Source organism: Lepisma saccharinum, chromosome 6 (assembly GCF_977018435.1).
Source record: "Lepisma saccharinum chromosome 6, izLepSacc3.1, whole genome shotgun sequence".
Taxonomy (NCBI): Eukaryota; Metazoa; Arthropoda; class Insecta; order Zygentoma; family Lepismatidae; genus Lepisma; species Lepisma saccharinum.
This window is the reverse complement of record NC_139234.1, coordinates 82,537,320-82,564,448: the sequence shown is the minus strand read 5'-3', so window position 1 is coordinate 82,564,448 and position 27,129 is coordinate 82,537,320. Positions and strand designations below refer to the sequence as shown.

At 33.9% G+C, this 27,129-nt stretch overlaps 1 protein-coding gene across 1 annotated transcript; it reads left to right on the top strand.

The window, feature by feature from the left end:
- The first annotated feature begins 12,114 nt into the window (after nt 1–12,114).
- LOC145989131 (uncharacterized) lies at nt 12,115–12,759 on the top strand. Its single transcript, XM_083124424.1, has one exon. The coding sequence runs from the start codon at nt 12,115–12,117 to the stop codon at nt 12,757–12,759; it is 645 nt and encodes a 214-aa protein (XP_082980550.1).
- The last annotated feature ends 14,370 nt before the right edge of the window (nt 12,760–27,129 follow it).

Here is a 27,129-nt window from a genome sequence, read left to right as displayed (position 1 = left end):
GCAACGTCCTTCAAACTAAATCCCTGTGTTCCTCCTGGTGTCTGGGTATCCTTGTTCACAGTTACTACAATTAATTTGTCAACAGGGGTTCGGAAAAAAGGTTGGTGGAGCTGAGTTGAGCTGAAAAGCCTTCTCGCATGAATTCATAGTCCACATGTGGGAGTGTAGTGACCAGCTAACACATCTGTGCATAGTAGTATGGGATAGTTTCTACCTATATAATTCAGCCCGTCATATGCAAAACACCATGGTAACATTGCTCGAATGGATGCTAAATGCAGTATCCAGTCTCCCTCTCTAGACGCTCAGATCAGGCCTAGAAAGATCTCTAAAGGAGACATCCAGAAGCGTGAGAGGTTCTCACTCCCACTTATGAGAAACGACAGTTTCCAAGTGATGATTGCACGTGAGGCGTGTTCAAACTTCCTGTCCAAGACCTTCAATGGTCTGCAGTGCCTTACCCTAATGAACCATATCCTAAACAAGAGTACCTTCCAACCATGACGGAGAACCTTTTCATGTCAATCGCTTGAAAGCCTCATACACCAGCTTACGTAGCCAAACTGTACTTTTATACTTTCGACCAACCATACAGGCAGTAATGAAGCCTTCGGCTATCACTTCAGACTCAATGTAGAGGTCTTGAAACATCTCTAAAGCGCTTCCCTAATATTTACAATAGTGTGCCGATGATATGAAATACTCCAAGCCTCACGATGATGGTATTATGGGATTTGTCTGATTGTTCCCTTTTGCATACAGAGCTTGGTCGAAGACAAATACAATATTTGTCTGATTGTCATGTCAAGGGACGTCGTAATGCTCAGTGAAGCCTACTGCTTATGTTTTCATACAAAAAATAATAATAATAACAATAATAACAATGTACACAAACTTTCGTTAAATAGATATACGAAGAAAAACCCAGTGCATTATTTCACAGAAAATGATTCTTTCGTCTAAGTTGTGAACTTGTGTAAATGATGCATGACTAATGAAACTAATGCAAGGACATGTAACGTCTAATAAAAATGAAAAAGATACTAATTTGGAACGGTTATCCCATATTATTGTACTCAAATTGACGCAACAAATATTTTAGCACCATTCCGTAAGTTTTGCCCCCTCGGATGGTATCGATATCTGGGCTGGTCCATGGACTATTAGAGTTAAGTGACAAATTCACCAAATAATCTTAATATTGCCTGTATACATGTGGTGTTCTAAAATTTGGATCGTACATTGTTTTCAAAAAATATTGATGATGACATATATCATTTTAGTAGGAAGAACGCTACGTTCTGCGCCACCCCCAAAATTTTGGTTTACTTTTATTGTGTACACCTATACAGTAATATACTCAAAATCGAACTTTGACTGTTACAAAAGTGACATAATACAAGCGCAAAAAAAAAAAGTCAAAGCTCAAATTCCAATTTTCATAGTGCAAAATTGCTAATTTTCAAAAATCCCTCTATAACGTTTGCTAAAATTCTATTTTTCAATAATTAAAGCGAAGTGCTAAGTTAAAAATAAATGCTAAGTTACTTCCGGTCTACTTCCGGTCCACTTCCGGTCCACTTCCGGTTTACTTCCGGTCCACTTCCGGTCTACTTCCGGTTTACCTGACAGACACCTGTGGGTTACTGTGGTGTCTTCTGATTGGCTTACTGTTTTAGATGCGGTCCGCGCTTAGGCTACTTAAAGGGTTTTTGTATTACAGATGAGTTAATATTGTGAGAATAGTTGAAGAGTATAAACTTTTTTTCCAGTGCTCCTCAGTAGTCAAAATCTAACAATTTCATAGTGAGCTTTCTTAGTGTAATTTAACTGAAAATCATGATTTTAGCTGATTTTACAAGTATAAAAATTGAAAATTTGTTTTACGCAAGAGTTTAAATTCCAATTTTATTGTATAAAAATTCTTTTATAGTTGCAGAAGTTCAAAAAAACACAGTTCTACTACACTTGCATGGCGTTGGGATGCACCTGCACTCCACAATATGTCTAAAAGTATATCGAACTAGACGGTTCAAATAATTTCTTAATTGCTATTATTTTTAGAAAGAAACTTCTGCAACACAGAAATGTTGGCAAGAATTCTCATGTAACTTAGTTGTTTTTACTCAGACAAAATCAATAGTTTTGCATTCCAAATATTCCCCGAGTGTGCGTGCGTGTGTGTGTAGATGTGACGTGATATTCTTAACAAGTCGACAATTTGTCATCAGATGTAGGCCTATGTGTTGGTTTTAGATGTTGATAAGTATAGGGAAAGGGAAAAAAAGATTCTGAAAATGTGATTATATTAGTGATTTTAAATTGTATTCTTGGTACACACTTGAATTTTGAATTTCTTCCTGAGAAAATTTATATATAAATACCAGAGCTGAAAAAAATATTATAATTATAATTATTGTTTATATATAATATAATATTATATATATATAATATTTAAATATTTAATATTAAACGTTAAAACGTTTCGGTAAACGTTCTTATACATTCTGAAACGTTTATATAAGAACAATAAAACGTACTGTGATACTCATCTTCACGATTAGTCAAACATGTCAAATGTAACTGCTATTAGTAAACGTACGAGGAAAATAAGTTTTGTAGAAATTCTCTTCTCAATAAGAATACTATATTACCAACTTTATTACATTAAATATTAAATAATTAATTCTCTAGCCCTCTTGATTCGTGGTTACAGTTCAATTTGTACTTATCCTGAGCAAAATGTATATATATTCTATTCCAATCTTTACCGATTTCTTTTAGATTCATCTCCATCTTCGTTTTTTGGTCCTTTACCATCAGGTTTCCTAACAAGATTCCTGTAAAATCTCCTTTATTCCTTTCTCATTCGTGCCCACCTAAGTATTCGTTATTTAATCATCAATCTAATAATACTTAAAAACTAACATAAATTATGTACTTCTAAATTATGTAACTTTCACCATTCACTTGTTTCTTGATCCTTTTTAGGCTGAAATATTTTCCTAAGAATCTTATTTTCAAATACACCTCAATTTATCTTTAAGGGATCAAATTTTCACATCCACAGACAAAATTACTATTATTGTATACTTCAATTTTTCGTTTCTTAGATATTAAACAAAAATACAAAAATTTATGAAGAGAAAAATAACATGCATTTTCAGAATTAATCCTACTTGTCATTTGTTAGTATTACTCCTAAGTACTTGAATTTGGAAACTGGTTCAAAATCGAGTAATTGTGACTTAGTTTCGGCCTGTGCTAATTTCCTTAGATGCTTTGAAAAATATTTTAGCATTATTCTTAATTGTATTTATATCATCTGCAGTTGAGTCACAGTACTTCGTTAGTTTCTTTTACCTTCCTAATAGCATATTCTAAACAAAATTAAAGAGCAATAGATATGATGCATCTTTCTTTTATAATATATCATGAAGTGTACATTTTGTCAAACATATTAACAAGATTTTTAAGTATTTTAAATTCGAATAATTTATCTTTTTAGCATCTTTAACTTCAACTTAACTACCAGGGATTATATTTTTTTATAGTGCCATGTGATTTCATAACTAACTAACTAACTAACTAACTCTCTAATCTTCTTAAACCCGAAAATTCGTAGCTGCAGCAACACAGGCCTTCCATCTATCCATTTATATATTCTTAACCATCCCTAGCAATTTCCTTTAGATCCATCTCAATATTATCCTTCCATCTTCGTCTTAGCCTCCTCTTACCATCAGGTCTCCCAACAAAAATTCTGTAAACTCCTTTTTTCTCTACCATTCGGGCTTTGTAGCACATATCCTGTTCACTTAAATCTTCTTTATTTAATTATTCTAATAATATCTGGACATAAATATAAATTATGTAATTCTAAATTATGTAACCTTCTCCACTAACCTATCTTCTGTTCCCTTTCAAATCCAAATATTTCCCTAACAAACTTATTTTCAAATACTTTCAATTTATATTCAACCAAATTTCACATCCATATAATACTACAAGCAGAATTACTATTTTGTATATTTTAACTTTTAATTTCTTAGAGAAAAATAGCATGCATTTCCTGAATTAAGTCTACTTTTTATTTTATTTCCTCTTTAATATAATTTTAATTTGTTAATATTACTCCTAAATATTTGAATTTGAAAACTAGTTCAAATAAGTTGTTATCATGTGTTTTTATTAGATATTAAATTTAGAATTTTTTAACTAAACAAAATAAGTTGTTTGTTATTTCATGTGATGCATGTTTGTCGTCCGTGTTGATATTTTTTTTGTTTGTTTTAATAGGATTCGACTTCTTGAAGAGAGAAAAGAGAGGTTACATTTTTCGAGAATATCACGCATTCCATGTTTATAAGTAATTATATTTTTAATAGAAAGCATATCTTTTATCAATATTTCATAAGATTTGGTTGCGTGCAAAAGTTAATCCGTTTATCTCCTTTTTAGTAATAGTATTTTATTTATATATCATGTCACGTTAGAAAAAAGTTCGTGCTTCAGTCAAAGCGATAAGTTGTGTAATAATGTTATCTGTTTCAGCATTTGACTTATACCAATCATCCGTATACCGTCTCCTTCCTTCCCTCGCCTCATGAAGCTCGTCCATCCTATCAGCCAATTTTTTGCTTGCAGCTCGAAAAAGAGACTCGGGATTCTGTAACTTTTTAATACCACTTATTTTTCGAAGATTGTCCATAAAAATCATCTCGCACGGTGGACGAAATTCAGGCACTATTTTGCTTAACTCAACGAGCCTCGCAACATCCTCACCTGTATACTCAAAAATCTTGTACAGCAATTCAAGTGGCAAATCGGTTATACAAGTTGCCATTTTTACAAGATGTTATTTAAATAGAAGTTTCTCGGTATTTATATATAAATTTTCTCGGGGAAAAATACAAAACGCACAATTGTCAAAATTTAATAAGATTCTATTTATTAGAAAAAACAGCACTTTTAAACTTATGATAATTAATAAAATATAACTTAAAAACAATAATTATAATTATAATATTTTTTCAGCTCTGGTATTTATATATAAATTTTCTCAGGAAGAAATTCAAAATTCAAGTGTGTACCAAGAATACAATTTAAAATCACTAATATATTAACATTATCAGAATCTTTTTTTCCCTTTCCCTATACTTATCAACATCTAAAACCAACACATAGGCCTACATCTGATGACAAATTGTCGACTTGTTAAGAATATCACGTCACATCTACACACACACGCACGCACACTCGGGGAATATTTGGAATGCAAAACTATTGATTTTGTCTGAGTAAAAACAACTAAGTTACATGAGAATTCTTGCCAACATTTCTGTGTTGCAGAAGTTTCTTTCTAAAAATAATTGCAATTAAGAAATTATTTGAACCGTCTAGTTCGATATACTTTTAGACATATTGTGGAGTGCAGGTGCATCCCAACGCCATGCAAGTGTAGTAGAACTGTGTTTTTTTGAACTTCTGCAACTATAAAAGAATTTTTATACAATAAAATTGGAATTTAAACTCTTGCGTAAAACAAATTTTCAATTTTTATACTTGTAAAATCAGCTAAAATCATGATTTTCAGTTAAATTACACTAAGAAAGCTCACTATGAAATTGTTAGATTTTGACTACTGAGGAGCACTGGAAAAACACGTTTATACTCTTCAACTATTCTCACAATATTAACTCATCTGTAATACAAAAACCCTTTAAGTAGCCTAAGCGCGGACCGCATCTAAAACAGTAAGCCAATCAGAAGACACCACAGTAACCCACAGGTGTCTGTCAGGTAAACCGGAAGTAGACCGGAAGTGGACCGGAAGTAAACCGGAAGTGGACCGGAAGTGGACCGGAAGTAGACCGGAAGTAACTTAGCATTTATTTTTAACTTAGCACTTCGCTTTAATTATTGAAAAATAGAATTTTAGCAAACGTTATAGAGGGATTTTTGAAAATTAGCAATTTTGCACTATGAAAATTGGAATTTGAGCTTTGACTTTTTTTTTTTGCGCTTGTATTATGTCACTTTTGTAACAGTCAAAGTTCGATTTTGAGTATATTACTGTATAGGTGTACACAATAAAAGTAAACCAAAATTTTGGGGGTGGCCCAGAACGTAGCGTTCTCCCTACTCATTTTTGAATATTAGTAAATTTCTCTCAATTTATGATTTATGACACACAATTTGGTCGAACTTGAGATTTAAATTTCTATCTTTCTTTATTTTTTTACGCGATGGTGTAACAATATTAAATCAGAATACACCGTATGCTTCAGTGAAAAATATGCGTTCATGGAGTTTCTTTACTCGGAAGTATTTGAAAGCCATTAAACTTCTTTTATTAAAGAAGAACAACATTCAATTTTACAAATATGATCGGCATAGTTATTTCTATACCTAAAAGTAACATAGAATTATACCTTGTTCTCGAAATGTAGCCTATGGTTTTGAGTTTGATAAATTCTAGCATCTTTGTGTTTTCTTCTGTAAATATAACGAATTTTGTTCTACTTACCTTCTTTACATAGAGGCAAGTTTTGTGTGAATATTTAAAATCCACATAGAATGTTCATGTTCATTTCCAAATATGTGTTCATGATCTTTAAATTTATATATGCCATTGGATTTATTCTTGATATGGTATTTTTTATTGTAGATATAACTGGTCTACTATTAGAAGCCATAATTTTTGGTAATACTTTAGGTTAGGTCAGTTTAAGAAAACGGAGTAAAAAGTAAAAATAAACTAAAGTATGGAAAATAAATTAATTCTCAAATCTTTATGGCTAAGAAATTAATGTATTTTGAAAGCTAAAATAAAAGTGTATGAGCACCAATGTCTAAGTTTTGTTTAGTTTTATTAATTATGTTTAATTTATTCTTTTTGTAATATACTTTTCGATAGTTAAGAGATATTTCAAGAATTCCAGAAAGAAGAAAATAGTGTATTCTTGCACATCCATTGGTTCACAATTTATCTGATATATATTTATGTTACTTATATATTTATTTTTGAATATAGTTGCATTGTGGAGAGTTACTTTTTAAATAAAAAGGAAGTAATAAATCATGATGATATCGAAACGAAGCGACACGAAGTTGGCAAAACAAACGTGTGAAAATTAGATGCGTAATTTTGATTAAATGTACGTATTTTCTTTACATAGCATTATAGTTGTTTATGTAATTATTTCACGGCGATTTATAGTTCATATAAATATATTTTCCAAATAAGTAGATATTACATCTTTGTGACGTCGTTTTGTGACGTCTGGTCAGTTCACCAACTTCCTTTCAAGTAACATCTCGCTGTCTTTGTAATGTTGGGTAAAACTGAAATCTTGGAGTTTCTACAAGAGGTTTCAAACCAGAACAATCTGCACCTAATGCGAGAGTGTTGGTCTATAAGTTAGCTGACTATTGCATTTACTGATCATAAACATAATAATATTAAGTTCACCTTTCTATAGTTCAAATCACAAACCCTGACACCTTCTGTAAACAAAACCACCTGCATGCAGAAAGCATTGCAAACTCATAGAGGTTACGTAATAGATTTCGCCGTTACTTCCTGGTTGACACGTGCTCGTGCGGAAAAAAAACTACAGCAAGTGTATCGGATCTAGGTTGTTTCAAGGTTCAATGCCAAAGTTCAATCTCCAGTTCTTACTGACATCAAATACTTCTCACATAATTATTTCGAAAATGAATACTGGTCATGCAATATATATATATATATATATAAAAATGGTACCACGAAATTAAAACAACTGGGCGTGACGATTACCACAAAAAATGTCTATCGCAAGATTTTTATATAAAATGAAAGTTGGTTCTCGTAAAATAGATCCAATGCACAATCCCTTACTAATGTTTTTCGTGACGTGACTCGTTGTTGCAAGAAACAATCTAAGTTCAAAATAACAGCACGTAACTTTTAAAATGCATGCCGAAAAGTTCACAAAGTCTCAACTTACGATATAAGGTTGCACACGGTTCAATATATAAAGGCTTGCCCCAGTTGAGAATAAAAATACAAAAATACGACGTTGAACCTTGAGTGGAATGTGACGAACTGTGTTTTGCATACTTTCGTTGCTAGCGAAGAAAGAAAAAGGTGAAAAGTGACTGGGGAGACATCTATCGGTATAAATTGATAATGAGCAAAATAACCTCAAGGGGATTTTTATGGATGCGAAATTTCCCGGGTGGGAAATTTTTACTCAATGTAATGGGATGACGTAAAGCGGGACTTACAAATGACAGATTCACGTCATCACCGTTACTGGGGTTGCACACATTGATCACTTTTATCTCAAACTAGTCAAATTTCTAATATTGAAGTGCTTTGTACTAAGGGGTTTCTCATATCTGTCTTTCATCATTTGCAGGTAATTGAACTTTAAAATGGGAACCAAAAGAGGAATTTGTCTGCAAGAAAAGGTGCCTAGTGGTGAGTTTTTAGGAGCTCGGCTCCCTTCAAAGGAACAAGTACTTTTAGTTTTTATTTACCATCACAAGGAAATGAAAGAAACACTTTCGGATGCTGCTAAATCTACCAGTACTAAACTACAGGAAGTGTGGAGGAAAGCAAATATCCCTGTTAAGACGGAGGAGAATATCCGTGCTGGTATACAGAAGCTGTACAAAGAATACCAAAATCTGGGTAAAGAGAAATCGAGAAACACGGATAAGCAAATGTGAAACGGCAGATTTGGAAAGGTGATCTCATCGAGATATTTGTCATTTCCCGGCAAAATGTGATGGACATGAATAGCGTATCACAAGAAGATAAAGAGTTTCTTAGGTCACAAAGAGAAGATCGTATGAGTTCGTCAATGAGTGGAGTAGACAAGGTTTTCGCCTCGAAAATAAGAACTAAGTGTAGAAAAGAAGACAAAAATGATTCATATAAGAATAAACATTACAAGGCTATCGCTGACATCAATAAGACAGTTATACTGGAAGACTTATCTCCATCATCATCAGCACCTAGTGACGAGGCCGAGTTTTCGCCTCCAGCAACGAAAAAATTACGTTCAAGTCCTAGATTAAAACCTCTTGATCAGACACTCACGTCTATTTGGGATCGAGAACAGCTCTCTATTCGACAAGCAAGTACTTCATTTATAGCAATTGCAAGGAGCCTTGGCCACGATGTTTCAAAAATTTCCGTATCTCCAGATACCGTTCACCGAGCTCGGGCGATCAATAGAAGTAATGGCAAAGAAAATCGAAGAGTCACTCTTTGAAAATCCTCCTCATTTGGTCTTGCATTGGGATAGTAAACTGTTGTCCTCAGTTGCCCATGGGAGTGTCAAAACTTTGGAAGATAGAGTTGCAGTACTAGTGACTGGCAAAGATTTTGAGCATTTTCTTGGCATACCTGTTGCCCTGAAAAGCACTGGTGAGCAGATGGCTGAAGTAGTTATTCGGGAAGTGGACCGATTTGGGCTACGTGACAATATCATCGCTATGTGTTTTGATACTACAGCATCTAATACAGGACTGATCCAAGGGGCATGTACCAGAATTGAAAGGGAATTCGGACGAACATTGTTGTGGTTGGCTTGCCGTCATCACACCCATGACCTAATATTGAAAGGAGTGTTTGAAGAGTGTTGTGGCGTACCATCAAGTGGTCCTGACATCCAGATTTTTCGGACGTTCCAAAGTCTGTTGGCTTCACTTGATAAGAAGTCATATACGACAATGCTGGATGAAGAAAGTCCCGTTCAAGGCTTTCTAGAAGAACAACGAGTGAAAATGGTTAACTACATCCAAAATGTCCTAGAAGGCGAAAGTCATCCAAGAGAAGACTACAAAGAGTTATTACAACTCTCACTCCTGTACCTAGGAGGTTGGTCTCAAAACGACTTCAGTTTCAGGATCCCAGGGGCTCTGCATCAAGCAAGGTGGATGGCAAAGGCAATATATGCACTTAAAATTGTCCTCTTCACTAAATAGTTGAATATTGCTCAACGAGAATTGAAAGGAATGAAACGGGTTACACATTTTGTCAGCCTCATATATGTTCGCTTTTGGCACGAGGCAATTGTAAGTCGATGGGCTCCAAACAGTGATTCAGCTTCTGAGCACTTACCCAGATGCAGACGTCAAAAAAAGTGCTCTCACAGTTGCTAAGCGAAGGTATTACTCAGGCTGATAAGGAAAATATGACTAAAAATTTAGAAACCAAACCTGCAAAGAAAAAGGAAATGAAACGATTAGAGGGTAAAAACCTAATTTTTGAAGGAAAAGACATGAGCCATTTCGTTACTAATAAAACAAAGAAGTTCTTTGAATTGTTTGGGATCCACGACGTGACAAAATACTGCAGTGATTCTCTAAGAAGCCATGTGAACGCTCTTAAGGTGGCCAATGATACCGCAGAAAGAGGAATTGCTCTGATTAAAAATTTTTAACGAATCGGTCAGAGACGAACAAGAAAAACAATTCTTGTTGAGGGCAGTCGAGCATCACAGAAAAGTCGTCACCAAGCGAACAAAAGAAGGGATTGCATCGTTCAAAGTTGATTAATATAACACATGTTTTGCCTATCATACTACCTATTAATCTTAGTGTCTAGTTTTAATATTATTTTAAGTTTGTGATTTCTAGTTTTCCCAATAAAAGTAATTAACATTGAAAAATCGTATTTTTTCCCTACTTTTACAAAACTGATCAATGTGTGCAACCTCTAAATATTATCCAATCTTCTTGAAATTTGACATATATATCTTTTACATCACTGAGACTCGGGGCGTAAGCAAAGTCTGCAAAAATTTTACATTTTATTTTTTGCCTTACAAAATGAAACACCCTAACAAACATATTAAATTTATAATTAATTTTAGTATATTACTAGAGCCTCGTCAACAATGAAGAGGGTACTCCTGATAATGACTACATACACACTCTTCTCGAAGGGCATGATTCCTAACCAGGGAGAAATTAATGGTATCCAGGATGTATTGAAGATTCTTCTGAACAACTTCCTACGTGAAGGTAGATGTGTGGTGACTGTTACAAATGTTTTAAGTGTAGATGGAAACTTAAATATCGATGGATATGTACCATTTCTCCATAAATCGAGGAAACACCTAGAGGAAACTAACAACACGTGCAGTATGTTTCTAGAAGCAATGAATCAAGGATGCACGACTTTTATTCTTGAAGACTCAAATTTATCCGAAACTTTTTTGTGTATTATGGAAAGTACTACAATGTCTATACAAAGGAAGAACAGGAGGTATATAGTACTGTACAAGGAAAGTGGAGAAAATTTCGTACAAAAGTACAACACTTTTGAGTGGATGAGACTATTTCCTTATATCTATATTATATCTCCAATAAGAAATGCTAGTGATTTTGGAAATACAAAATATGCAGTATCATCGCACACCACAGGGGACATGCTGAAACCTGACATACTTAAAGTTCTTGGAAAGTGGGAAAACAATGATTTAATTTTAAATTTTGATCTTGTAACTGATAAGTTGATGAACTTAAATGGTAAATCCCTAAAATTGCTTGTGGCACCTTACGTTCCAGCTGTAATGATTGAAGGTGAATATTGTGAGGGGACCGAATACAGAATCATGTTGGAAATTTCAAAACACTACAATTTCACTTGGGATATAGTTGTCACTGATCCAAATTGGGGTACATCAGACGAATGGGTTTCTGGGACATAATTTTATTCACTTTTATTGAGAAGAAATTACCAGGCAAGTATTCCCTCCGGATATATTGCAGAGCAGCTTCTGGAATATTTTGACAGCTCGGATACTTTCCGTACATCCAGTATAACCTTGCTAACACCGTTACCAAAACTTCGGTACTACTTGTGGTCTATATTTACTCCACTTTCGAATTGGGTGTGGATATCAAAAATTACTTTTCTTATTTTTTTCTCGTTTACCTTATATATTGTTTCCATTGTGCAAAAGCACCTACCTATTCCCTTACACAGAAAACCCATTTGCTATTTACAATTACACTTTATTCCACTCTGTTGGAATTTTGGTGGGAGTTGCAATACCATACGATGGGCAGAATCCTACGAGACATCTGGTTGTATGTTTTTACGTCATCTCGATGCTACTAATAACAGCATACAACTGTAATCTTGTTTCCTTTCTCACAATTCCTAGGTATGAAGATGCAATTGATACCCTTGAAGAACTTGCGCTTTCTGCTTTGCCATGGGCAGCTGACGATCCAATATGGTCAGAACTGCTTGACGGATCTACAGATAGCAATTTGAGAATCATTCACCAACGGTTTATGTTGCTTGAAGATTTAAACAAAATTAACTCTTTGGCTAGGAATGGTGAAGTAGCAGTAGCAGTTGAAAAGCTTTCTTCAGGCTATGTATGCAACGTTGACTTTCTTGAGGAAGACACTTTGAAACAATTACATGTAATGAGTGAAAGCGCCGTTTATGGACATGTGGGGTTTACATTTCACAAAGGATCTCCACTTGTGCCAGCCTTTAACATTGTATTGCGAAGGCTCAGAGACTCTGGTATCATCCAGCAGTGGGAGAGAGAAGTCGTTAACAGCAACGGAACAAGCAGGAACGGTTTATCCCTGACACGCACAAGTAAAACGGAACAAATCCTCCTTCCGTTGACGATTTCACATATTATTGGAAGTTTTGTGTTACTCGGTGTTGGTTATTCTGTTTCAATAACCGCTTGTCTTTTGGAGATAGTCATTCATGTTAAGTATAGTCCATGAGCTTGGGTTTAAAATTTCAATTATTGGTAACCACCTGGAGTGGCAGTTCTAGTAATGATTTTTGTAATTCTCCGTGTGTGAGGGAAATTTTGTAATATGATAACCTCAGAAGTGTGGTAGCTTAATGGGAGCTGCAATCAGTTTTATTTCCTATCCCCTGAAAAGCTTTTCGGGCTGATAAACATTGCTTCTTTTTGGAAAGTACTTAATTCAAAGCAAAATAAGCTACAAAATTATTCTATGTTACCTTATTTTAGCATAACATGATTGCACATTGTAATGTAGAATGCAATAGTAGCAACTAAACTCTCCCAGTCATTACTTTTGTGGCTTAGTGGACCGCATCATACAGGTTGCAGTTCACCGGTTCGGTAAATCAATAATGATTAACACAAAAGCTAGAAAACATTTTATTGTTCATTGTTAACTTCGACAGTTTTCTGGTTCAGATCATTATTATAAAAAAGCAAATTATGACTATTACTGCAATAAAACGTTGTAAAAATCAATCATCATACTGCTCACATAAAAGTCATCGTGTGAGTCCTCGAGTTGAAAATCAGATTCTTTCACCATTCTTCTGTTTTGGTTATTGCAGGTTCTAACTTGCACATGTATATGCACATGAGTCCTTTAGAAAGGCAAGTGCAGTTTGGCAGATTGCAGGATCGCAACAATGCATGCTAGCAGTTCTAAAACAACATCAGGTGCAGGTTGCGAAAGCATTCACTGAATGACACCGTTGCATTCTCCACCATTCATCCATCCATGTTCTGTAGTGATTGGCTAGGTAGAGTTTGCTTGCAGGAAACACTTCCATATTGCTGGCTCGTATGGTGGCAGGCGGTTGGAATCAACCTCTCCCCTCTTGGTTCAGAATAAATGAAAGCGCGATCCATTTACCTCGCCATTGTTGGCATCCGGAACACATGCATGCAGCAGGTAAGCTGCTCGATCTTCTTCAAAACTTCATCACTTATCTCCGACTGGCCAAGTTGACTAAATATTTTCTGGTGGGAGTGGTCCTTTTGACCATGTTCAGAGCTATGATCTTCCAAGAACCGGTAAAGACACTGACAGTGTCACAACCTGTGAAATCATGTAATCCAATTAGACTGTCGCATATGTTCTTTCCGATTGAACTTGCTAGCTTGCCAATGTCGACAGAGTGTGTTCGATTCTGAGTCCCACACTTCTGGTTAATGGGTCAGAGGATCTTCTTTTGGAACCCAAACCAAAGATCCATGACATCGGTATCTTCAGCTGCAATCAGGGCTGTCTTTGACCCAGCATTTGCAGCATGCAAGGCATGTTGGAACAGACGTGTGTTGGCTTCCTTTTATGTGGACCACAACTCTTCCAATTCTTCCCACTCACTCTCCATTATCTTGCAGCAGGTTTCCTCGCAGGTCACGTACAGAACCTTGTTATTCAACATCTGTCTGCATTGCGGGTATTTCCACTCTTCTACAGAACTGCTATTCTACTACTTGAAACTTAAAAAAGCTGATGTTATTGAGTGAACTATACAAGAACATTCAAGAATTTTCTCCAGTACTGGATGTGATGTCCTCCTGCAATCTGCGATGCTACCATACTGGATAGCTGTGATGAACTCCTGTACAATTTTTTAGCACATTTGATTGAACGCTGGCGGAGGCATCTAAGACAACATCTACCATTTCATTCTGTGCTCCCTTATAGAGGGCTCTGGTCAAAACCAACATTGACAGCTGCCAAAAGGTTTTCTTTTTTGCCATTATATTTTGCACAAGGTTCACTCAGTCAATGAAGGAGCTTGGCGGTGAACATTCTTTTCGAGCTCTCTGGCTAATGCGGCCTTCCTTGTCTTTCGAAGGGAACGTTCAACATTTGCATGAGCATGTGCCCATGGTAATGGGTCCAGTGGATAGGCCAGGACCAGTTTCATGTTGTTTCCTACTCTCAGCTACCACAATCATATGGCTAAAGATATTTCGGTTTGCCTTCAGAACCTCTTCTGTTTCCGATCTATGGACTCTCTTTGTGCAGACATTGGAGAAGGTCTTCAGGTTTTTGCTGTGTTATTTTATCATAAAATTTCATTTAACGTCGAATGTGTGATACGCTTCCACTACGACTTAACGATCTCTCATAAGATCCTAGACTACATCTGGTTGATCAATGCTGTCAATGGACAGTCTATAACCAAGTCAGTTTCATCAGAATACACAGAATTCAGCCAGCTGTTCTCCATGAGATCAATGAGAGACTTCGCATCTGCTCCGTCTATTCTGATCCTTGGACGTTGTAGATATGGATTGGACAAATTTGGACTTGCGTCAACCTATCATGTCTCTCAGTTGCTTCAGAGATGTTCTTTTGTACCCATCTGTAAATTGGTACTTGAATCACTGCAACGTCCTTCAAACTAAATCCCTGTGTTCCTCCTGGTGTCTGGGTATCCTTGTTCACAGTTACTACAATTAATTTGTCAACAGGGGTTCGGAAAAAAGGTTGGTGGAGCTGAGTTGAGCTGAAAAGCCTTCTCGCATGAATTCATAGTCCACATGTGGGAGTGTAGTGGCCAGCTAACACATCTGTGCATAGTAGTATGGGATAGTTTCTACCTATATAATTCAGCCCGTCATATGCAAAACACCATGGTAACATTGCTCGAATGGATGCTAAATGCAGTATCCAGTCTCCCTCTCTAGACGCTCAGATCAGGCCTAGAAAGATCTCTAAAGGAGACATCCAGAAGCGTGAGAGGTTCTCACTCCCACTTATGAGAAACGACAGTTTCCAAGTGATGATTGCACGTGAGGCGTGTTCAAACTTCCTGTCCAAGACCTTCAATGGTCTGCAGTGCCTTACCCTAATGAACCATATCCTAAACAAGAGTACCTTCCAACCATGACGGAGAACCTTTTCATGTCAATCGCTTGAAAGCCTCATACACCAGCTTACGTAGCCAAACTGTACTTTTATACTTTCGACCAACCATACAGGCAGTAATGAAGCCTTCGGCTATCACTTCAGACTCAATGTAGAGGTCTTGAAACATCTCTAAAGCGCTTCCCTAATATTTACAATAGTGTGCCGATGATATGAAATACTCCAAGCCTCACGATGATGGTATTATGGGATTTGTCTGATTGTTCCCTTTTGCATACAGAGCTTGGTCGAAGACAAATACAATATTTGTCTGATTGTCATGTCAAGGGACGTCGTAATGCTCAGTGAAGCCTACTGCTTATGTTTTCATACAAAAAATAATAATAATAACAATAATAACAATGTACACAAACTTTCGTTAAATAGATATACGAAGAAAAACCCAGTGCATTATTTCACAGAAAATGATTCTTTCGTCTAAGTTGTGAACTTGTGTAAATGATGCATGACTAATGAAACTAATGCAAGGACATGTAACGTCTAATAAAAATGAAAAAGATACTAATTTGGAACGGTTATCCCATATTATTGTACTCAAATTGACGCAACAAATATTTTAGCACCATTCCGTAAGTTTTGCCCCCTCGGATGGTATCGATATCTGGGCTGGTCCATGGACTATTAGAGTTAAGTGACAAATTCACCAAATAATCTTAATATTGCCTGTATACATGTGGTGTTCTAAAATTTGGATCGTACATTGTTTTCAAAAAATATTGATGATGACATATATCATTTTAGTAGGAAGAACGCTACGTTCTGCGCCACCCCCAAAATTTTGGTTTACTTTTATTGTGTACACCTATACAGTAATATACTCAAAATCGAACTTTGACTGTTACAAAAGTGACATAATACAAGCGCAAAAAAAAAAGTCAAAGCTCAAATTCCAATTTTCATAGTGCAAAATTGCTAATTTTCGAAAATCCCTCTATAACTTTTGCTAAAATTCTATTTTTCAATAATTAAAGCGAAGTGCTAAGTTAAAAATAAGTGCTAAGTTACTTCCGGTCTACTTCCGGTCCACTTCCGGTCCACTTCCGGTTTACTTCCGGTCCACTTCCGGTCCACTTCCGGTCTACTTCCGGTTTACTTGACAGACACCTGTGGGTTACTGTGGTGTCTTCTGATTGGCTTACTGTTTTAGATGCGGTCCGCGCTTAGGCTACTTAAAGGGTTTTTGTATTACAGATGAGTTAATATTGTGAGAATAGTTGAAGAGTATAAACTTTTTTTCCAGTGCTCCTCAGTAGTCAAAATCTAACAATTTCATAGTGAGCTTTCTTAGTGTAATTTAACTGAAAATCATGATTTTAGCTGATTTTACAAGTATAAAAATTGAAAATTTGTTTTACGCAAGAGTTTAAATTCCAATTTTATTGTATAAAAATTCTTTTATAGTTGCAGAAGTTCAAAAAAACACAGTTCTACTACACTTGCATGGCGTTGGGATGCACCTGCACTCCACAATATGTCTAAAAGTATATCGAACTAGACGGTTCAAATAATTTCTTAATTGCTATTATTTTTAGAAAGAAACTTCTGCAACACAGAAATGTTGGCAAGAATTCTCATGTAACTTAGTTGTTTTTACTCAGACAAAATCAATAGTTTTGCATTCCAAATATTCCCCGAGTGTGCGTGCGTGTGTGTGTAGATGTGACGTGATATTCTTAACAAGTCGACAATTTGTCATCAGATGTAGGCCTATGTGTTGGTTTTAGATGTTGATAAGTATAAAGAAAGGGAAAAAAAGATTCTGAAAATGTGATTATATTAGTGATTTTAAATTGTATTCTTGGTACACACTTGAATTTTGAATTTCTTCCTGAGAAAATTTATATATAAATACCAGAGCTGAAAAAAATATTATAATTATAATTATTGTTTATATATAATATAATATTATATATATATAATATTTAAATATTTAATATTAAACGTTAAAACGTTTCGGTAAACGTTCTTATACATTCTGAAACGTTTATATAAGAACAATAAAACGTACTGTGATACTCATCTTCACGATTAGTCAAACATGTCAAATGTAACTGCTATTAGTAAACGTACGAGGAAAATAAGTTTTGTAGAAATTCTCTTCTCAATAAGAATACTATATTACCAACTTTATTACATTAAATATTAAATAATTAATTCTCTAGCCCTCTTGATTCGTGGTTACAGTTCAATTTGTACTTATCCTGAGCAAAATGTATATATATTCTATTCCAATCTTTACCGATTTCTTTTAGATTCATCTCCATCTTCGTTTTTTGGTCCTTTACCATCAGGTTTCCTAACAAGATTCCTGTAAAATCTCCTTTATTCCTTTCTCATTCGTGCCCACCTAAGTATTCGTGATTTAATCATCAATCTAATAATACTTAAAAACTAACATAAATTATGTACTTCTAAATTATGTAACTTTCACCATTCACTTGTTTCTTGATCCTTTTTAGGCTGAAATATTTTCCTAAGAATCTTATTTTCAAATACACCTCAATTTATCTTTAAGGGATCAAATTTTCACATCCACAGACAAATTAACTATTATTGTATACTTCAATTTTTCGTTTCTTAGATATTAAACAAAAATACAAAAATTTATGAAGAGAAAAATAACATGCATTTTCAGAATTAATCCTACTTGTCATTTGTTAGTATTACTCCTAAGTACTTGAATTTGGAAACTGGTTCAAAATCGAGTAATTGTGACTTAGTTTCGGCCTGTGCTAATTTCCTTAGATGCTTTGAAAAATATTTTAGCATTATTCTTAATTGTATTTATATCATCTGCAGTTGAGTCACAGTACTTCGTTAGTTTCTTTTACCTTCCTAATAGCATATTCTAAACAAAATTAAAGAGCAATAGATATGATGCATCTTTCTTTTATAATATATCATGAAGTGTACATTTTGTCAAACATATTAACAAGATTTTTAAGTATTTTAAATTCGAATAATTTATCTTTTTAGCATCTTTAACTTCAACTTAACTACCAGGGATTATATTTTTTTATAGTGCCATGTGATTTCATAACTAACTAACTAACTAACTAACTCTCTAATCTTCTTAAACCCGAAAATTCGTAGCTGCAGCAACACAGGCCTTCCATCTATCCATTTATATATTCTTAACCATCCCTAGCAATTTCCTTTAGATCCATCTCAATATTATCCTTCCATCTTCGTCTTAGCCTCCTCTTACCATCAGGTCTCCCAACAAAAATTCTGTAAACTCCTTTTTTCTCTACCATTCGGGCTTTGTAGCACATATCCTGTTCACTTAAATCTTCTTTATTTAATTATTCTAATAATATCTGGACATAAATATAAATTATGTAATTCTAAATTATGTAACCTTCTCCACTAACCTATCTTCTGTTCCCTTTCAAATCCAAATATTTCCCTAACAAACTTATTTTCAAATACTTTCAATTTATATTCAACCAAATTTCACATCCATATAATACTACAAGCAGAATTACTATTTTGTATATTTTAACTTTTAATTTCTTAGAGAAAAATAGCATGCATTTCCTGAATTAAGTCTACTTTTTATTTTATTTCCTCTTTAATATAATTTTAATTTGTTAATATTACTCCTAAATATTTGAATTTGAAAACTAGTTCAAATAAGTTGTTATCATGTGTTTTTATTAGATATTAAATTTAGAATTTTTTAACTAAACAAAATAAGTTGTTTGTTATTTCATGTGATGCATGTTTGTCGTCCGTGTTGATATTTTTTTTGTTTGTTTTAATAGGATTCGACTTCTTGAAGAGAGAAAAGAGAGGTTACATTTTTCGAGAATATCACGCATTCCATGTTTATAAGTAATTATATTTTTAATAGAAAGCATATCTTTTATCAATATTTCATAAGATTTGGTTGCGTGCAAAAGTTAATCCGTTTATCTCCTTTTTAGTAATAGTATTTTATTTATATATCATGTCACGTTAGAAAAAAGTTCGTGCTTCAGTCAAAGCGATAAGTTGTGTAATAATGTTATCTGTTTCAGCATTTGACTTATACCAATCATCCGTATACCGTCTCCTTCCTTCCCTCGCCTCATGAAGCTCGTCCATCCTATCAGCCAATTTTTTGCTTGCAGCTCGAAAAAGAGACTCGGGATTCTGTAACTTTTTAATACCACTTATTTTTCGAAGATTGTCCATAAAAATCATCTCGCACGGTGGACGAAATTCAGGCACTATTTTGCTTAACTCAACGAGCCTCGCAACATCCTCACCTGTATACTCAAAAATCTTGTACAGCAATTCAAGTGGCAAATCGGTTATACAAGTTGCCATTTTTACAAGATGTTATTTAAATAGAAGTTTCTCGGTATTTATATATAAATTTTCTCGGGGAAAAATACAAAACGCACAATTGTCAAAATTTAATAAGATTCTATTTATTAGAAAAAACAGCACTTTTAAACTTATGATAATTAATAAAATATAACTTAAAAACAATAATTATAATTATAATATTTTTTCAGCTCTGGTATTTATATATAAATTTTCTCAGGAAGAAATTCAAAATTCAAGTGTGTACCAAGAATACAATTTAAAATCACTAATATATTAACATTATCAGAATCTTTTTTTCCCTTTCCCTATACTTATCAACATCTAAAACCAACACATAGGCCTACATCTGATGACAAATTGTCGACTTGTTAAGAATATCACGTCACATCTACACACACACGCACGCACACTCGGGGAATATTTGGAATGCAAAACTATTGATTTTGTCTGAGTAAAAACAACTAAGTTACATGAGAATTCTTGCCAACATTTCTGTGTTGCAGAAGTTTCTTTCTAAAAATAATTGCAATTAAGAAATTATTTGAACCGTCTAGTTCGATATACTTTTAGACATATTGTGGAGTGCAGGTGCATCCCAACGCCATGCAAGTGTAGTAGAACTGTGTTTTTTTGAACTTCTGCAACTATAAAAGAATTTTTATACAATAAAATTGGAATTTAAACTCTTGCGTAAAACAAATTTTCAATTTTTATACTTGTAAAATCAGCTAAAATCATGATTTTCAGTTAAATTACACTAAGAAAGCTCACTATGAAATTGTTAGATTTTGACTACTGAGGAGCACTGGAAAAACACGTTTATACTCTTCAACTATTCTCACAATATTAACTCATCTGTAATACAAAAACCCTTTAAGTAGCCTAAGCGCGGACCGCATCTAAAACAGTAAGCCAATCAGAAGACACCACAGTAACCCACAGGTGTCTGTCAGGTAAACCGGAAGTAGACCGGAAGTGGACCGGAAGTAAACCGGAAGTGGACCGGAAGTGGACCGGAAGTAGACCGGAAGTAACTTAGCATTTATTTTTAACTTAGCACTTCGCTTTAATTATTGAAAAATAGAATTTTAGCAAACGTTATAGAGGGATTTTTGAAAATTAGCAATTTTGCACTATGAAAATTGGAATTTGAGCTTTGACTTTTTTTTTTTGCGCTTGTATTATGTCACTTTTGTAACAGTCAAAGTTCGATTTTGAGTATATTACTGTATAGGTGTACACAATAAAAGTAAACCAAAATTTTGGGGGTGGCCCAGAACGTAGCGTTCTCCCTACTCATTTTTGAATATTAGTAAATTTCTCTCAATTTATGATTTATGACACACAATTTGGTCGAACTTGAGATTTAAATTTCTATCTTTCTTTATTTTTTTACGCGATGGTGTAACAATATTAAATCAGAATACACCGTATGCTTCAGTGAAAAATATGCGTTCATGGAGTTTCTTTACTCGGAAGTATTTGAAAGCCATTAAACTTCTTTTATTAAAGAAGAACAACATTCAATTTTACAAATATGATCGGCATAGTTATTTCTATACCTAAAAGTAACATAGAATTATACCTTGTTCTCGAAATGTAGCCTATGGTTTTGAGTTTGATAAATTCTAGCATCTTTGTGTTTTCTTCTGTAAATATAACGAATTTTGTTCTACTTACCTTCTTTACATAGAGGCAAGTTTTGTGTGAATATTTAAAATCCACATAGAATGTTCATGTTCATTTCCAAATATGTGTTCATGATCTTTAAATTTATATATGCCATTGGATTTATTCTTGATATGGTATTTTTTATTGTAGATATAACTGGTCTACTATTAGAAGCCATAATTTTTGGTAATACTTTAGGTTAGGTCAGTTTAAGAAAACGGAGTAAAAAGTAAAAATAAACTAAAGTATGGAAAATAAATTAATTCTCAAATCTTTATGGCTAAGAAATTAATGTATTTTGAAAGCTAAAATAAAAGTGTATGAGCACCAATGTCTAAGTTTTGTTTAGTTTTATTAATTATGTTTAATTTATTCTTTTTGTAATATACTTTTCGATAGTTAAGAGATATTTCAAGAATTCCAGAAAGAAGAAAATAGTGTATTCTTGCACATCCATTGGTTCACAATTTATCTGATATATATTTATGTTACTTATATATTTATTTTTGAATATAGTTGCATTGTGGAGAGTTACTTTTTAAATAAAAAGGAAGTAATAAATCATGATGATATCGAAACGAAGCGACACGAAGTTGGCAAAACAAACGTGTGAAAATTAGATGCGTAATTTTGATTAAATGTACGTATTTTCTTTACATAGCATTATAGTTGTTTATGTAATTATTTCACGGCGATTTATAGTTCATATAAATATATTTTCCAAATAAGTAGATATTACATCTTTGTGACGTCGTTTTGTGACGTCTGGTCAGTTCACCAACTTCCTTTCAAGTAACATCTCGCTGTCTTTGTAATGTTGGGTAAAACTGAAATCTTGGAGTTTCTACAAGAGGTTTCAAACCAGAACAATCTGCACCTAATGCGAGAGTGTTGGTCTATAAGTTAGCTGACTATTGCATTTACTGATCATAAACATAATAATATTAAGTTCACCTTTCTATAGTTCAAATCACAAACCCTGACACCTTCTGTAAACAAAACCACCTGCATGCAGAAAGCATTGCAAACTCATAGAAGTAAAATAATCCACACGAACATCCAGCGTTGTTACAGGATTCATTACGTAAGGTAAAACAATGGCAAATTTGTAGTATGGGATACGCTGCCGCAAATGACGTCTCACTTTAAACCCAATGCTCTTTCTTTTTTTACTTATTGCTTCACCTTTATGGTTAACTCTTTGCACCAGTAATCATTTCCCATAAATTTGGCTTCTTTCTTTGAATATATTTTACTTGCATTTTTTAGACAAAATGATATAACATGGTAATGTATATTTCTAAGGTTTGATATAGATAGGAGTGTATTTGAAATTTGTTTGTACATTTTATGTAAATTGTATCTTATGTAAAAAATATATAGTGGGCATAAACAGCCATATGCATTGCTGTAAGTCCAATAAATATATTGATGATGATCAAAACAAGACAAGAAGTTCGTAAATTTATTGCGGTTGGAAACTTTGACAAGCATCCTAATAACGATTTTTGTTCCGCCAAATATAGTGCACTTCGTAAAATAACTTGGTGACATGGCAAGGCAAGATAAGTGTGAACATTTTGTAGTAATATAACTTTCAATGAGCTTAGAGATTTGTGTACATAATGATATTTTATAACATTGGTTATTTTCTAAAAATAATCATGTGAACAGCAAGGAAGTAGTGCAACTTAGTAATATTGCCTGACTTAGCCTTAGAAAAATAACATGCCGAGTTCTATCAAGACCATCTTGAGGTTCAGGCCACAGCGCTCAGTCAAGACGTCATCATCTGGAGGCGATCGTCTTAACGCTGTAAACTCCTTGTCGTAATTTTACCGTAGATAATTAAGGTATATTTATTTCTCTTATGAAGTTAAATTTTGACATTTACCCTCCCGACGAATATAGTTAAAAGAAAAATTTATAATATTGAATATTTACACCAAAATTTTCATTCAGGAAGTCACTATGGCCACCACAAAAATTCCTACCATAGCACAAAAAAAGAGTTGAAAACCGTTAGAAACTTCCTGGCGGAAATATTTAAACATTGTATATCTTTGAAAAATATTATCTGGGACATTGGTCAGCTACAGTAAAATTCGTAACCGCTTTTGTATGAACTTTTGTATGTAAAATCAATTGATTAAATAAAACAAAAAACATGTTAGGTTGACCGTAAACTTTCCAAGTTACCTAATTAATTAAATTGTCTTTAAGTTTACCCAAAATTAATCAACCAGATAATACAGATATTCTGTGTAGCTATACAACCTCAATACAAAACTTTAATTTCTATATTCTTGCAGCAAAAGCGAAAGAAATTGGTACAAGGGCAATGTTACATTTCTGTGATAAAGACTAAACCTAAATTATTTGTCACATTGTAATTTCGATCCTATTGACTTTATTGAACGAAAGGTAATAAACAAATTTAATCTTTTCATTGTCGTTAGTAAGATATGTGACAATAACTTAAGAGTTTCATTGAAGAAAAAAGCAGATTAATATTTCCATTTTAACGTTCACTTGGGAAATAAACATTTGGAATATTTCCTTACATTGTTTTTACATTATGTTAAAAAAATTCGTGAAGAATGTTAATGAATTATGAAACAATATACATTATCACTGATTTAATAATCAAAGTTACGAACATTGAAGCTTCACAAAGACAAAAAATAAAAAGCAGTTCATAAGAAACAGTTTTAAAAATTTAATACATTTGTAGTTCATATTAACATAGCTAGGTAACAAAATGCTTTCTGTGTGAAAACATTTGTATTTGAAACATAAGTAATATATTCTTGGATAGTTTTACACACGAATATTTCATCGAAGTTCTTGTTAAACATCGCACCTTTGTATTTGAATGTACAACATATCTTCCATTAGCCTCCGATTAGCATAAAGGAGCATAAAGCGGGATAAAATAAGAATAAATGTACACATGTATCAACTTTGCCCCGTTGTATAGCTTTCTTTCATTAAGCACATTTTGAAACTGAAAATTTGTGTAAATAATATGAATAATTTATCAAATGCTTGCATAAAATTTACACTAACAAATTGCTTTGGTAGACGTAATATTAACCAACGTTTGTAATTCAGGGTAAATTATTTGATATTTCTAAAAAACTGTTGACATATTGTCCACATTTACGAGTATATTTGATGCCTATTCCGGACACATGAAATGTTTACATCATGAACTATTACTCTTATTTATTTTTAGTATAAAACATTTGTTACTTAACTTGTATCTTTTCGCAGTGACTGAATCACATGGAATTGCCCTAAAAATTTCTCATTTTTAACAACATCTTGAAGAAATGTGAACGTTAGTCTTACCTTTTTCATTGTAATTGCCTCTGCAATTGAGTACACAAGACTTATACACCATACCTCTTCCACATTTAAGCATATTTACACGTCATGTAAACTCGATTACAGTTCTTAAATTTGCATTACAATTCCATATTCACTAAAAAGGTCCAACATTGATTCCGAAGAAGCAAATCAAACATGGCGGCTATCTCACCTCCAGTTGATGACGCTTAGTCACGTGACCGGAGCAAGCCATCAGGCTTTCAGATTGAGAAGGTAATGGTTCTATGCGTGAGGGAAAGTCTCCGTGTTCTCCGAGCTTGTTTTCAAAACACCAGCAAGGACAGCCTTTGAAAAGGGGTGAGAAACAGATTCTACTCAATATTTATGTAACGTTCTGTCAGTGGTATCCTGAGAAACCAGTAAATGAAGTGGTTAAGTTGGTATCCCAGTGCAGTGGTGTGTCAGTGTCTGCAGTTTTAAGGCTTATGAAAGAGAGAATGACCGGGAGAGTAAAATGTATGCGGCTGCATATTCGTCTGATGTTTTGAGAACGGGTTCTCACATTCAGAGGCTCTTATATAAAATGAATAGGTGCGGCGAACTATGAGTAACAGCAGATGATTGCGGTCATGGATCAGCTGACGCGGAGTGATACATCGAATCGGTGAGACCGTTTGTTTACAGAAGGTCTCAGGGATGGTGATTTAGACCTTAGTTCATTTATCTTACTTACCAGATTTATACGAATTTCGTTTTAAGTGTATATATAGGAAAAGAGATTGCAAAAATTGGTTGGTGCATATGAGAACTTGCCACCGAAAATTCGAAACAAGTTCCGAAGTCTCAGGTAAAGCATGTTACCTTTCCATTGATGAACTTTTACGCTCTCTTCTCGAAGAATCTAAGGGTTACAACATACAAAACCGTAACTATGTCTGTAATTTCGTGTGGATGTGAAACGTTATCCCTTACGTTAAAGAGAAACATAAATTTAGTGTTCTTGGAAGTACAATCTTCACAAAGATATTGGGATCTGTAAGAGATGAAAACAATTGGAGGTGGAATCTATATAATACCGAACTGCATAATCCATTTCATGACCGAATATTATTACAATATTTATATCAAGATGACCTCAGTGGCCATGTAGAAGATAGAAAAAATACAGGTTTATTCTTTGATGCAAGAAAAAACCCGTGGGAAAGCCAAGACGAAAATAGAATAACAATGTTAAGATGGATCTGAAAGAAATTGGTAATGTTTGTTAAGATGGAAGACTTTGGTCAGGGGGTGCTCGTTGCTATGTGAAGTACGTATGCATTAAGTCCTCTGCGAGGATCGGGTTTGACGGTGCTCGTTGCTATGTGCAGTAAGTCTGGTGCGAGGTACATTTAGCTACTAACACGTCGCAAAAATCGGAACAAGCAGTGCTACGCCCTTGGGGTACGTACTAAAAAATGTTATTTACCACTACTACAGATATCTTAATCTCAGGGGGATAGGTTCTTTATTCGAGAATTCCAAATAAGAAAGCGTTTTATAGCCAAGAGGATATAGTTAAATGCGGATCTATATTCTGGAAGCTATACACAATACAGATAAAATATATAGCGAAGCTTGTATATACATTGAAATATATAATAAATATATGTATAATCGAAAGGAAATCTTCTTCTTCTTTTCTTCTCACAATTTTTGGGAAAAGGCTTCTTCTTCCTTCCTATCTTTGATTTGGGAAAAGGCTTCTTCTTCTTTTCTTCCTTCTAGTTTGGTAAAAGGTTTCTCCTTCTTTCATCAATTTCTTCTATGATAAAATATGGAAAGGCTCTTTCTTCTTTCATCAGTTTCTTCTATATGAAATAAAGGCTTCTTCTTCTTTCGTCAATTTCTTCTGACAAAATATATGAAAGGCTTCTTCTTTCTTCAATTTCCACTTCTTCTATCATCTTCTTTTTCTTTGTTCTAACTTTTATGACAATCTCTTTCTTCTATTTACAAAAAATAGTCATCCCCTTTTATTCATCGCTGTTTCTTATTTCCTCTATTCATATCAATTCTTATTTCTTCTTTCAGCAGCAATTCTTATTATCTTCTATATTCCGACGAGATATT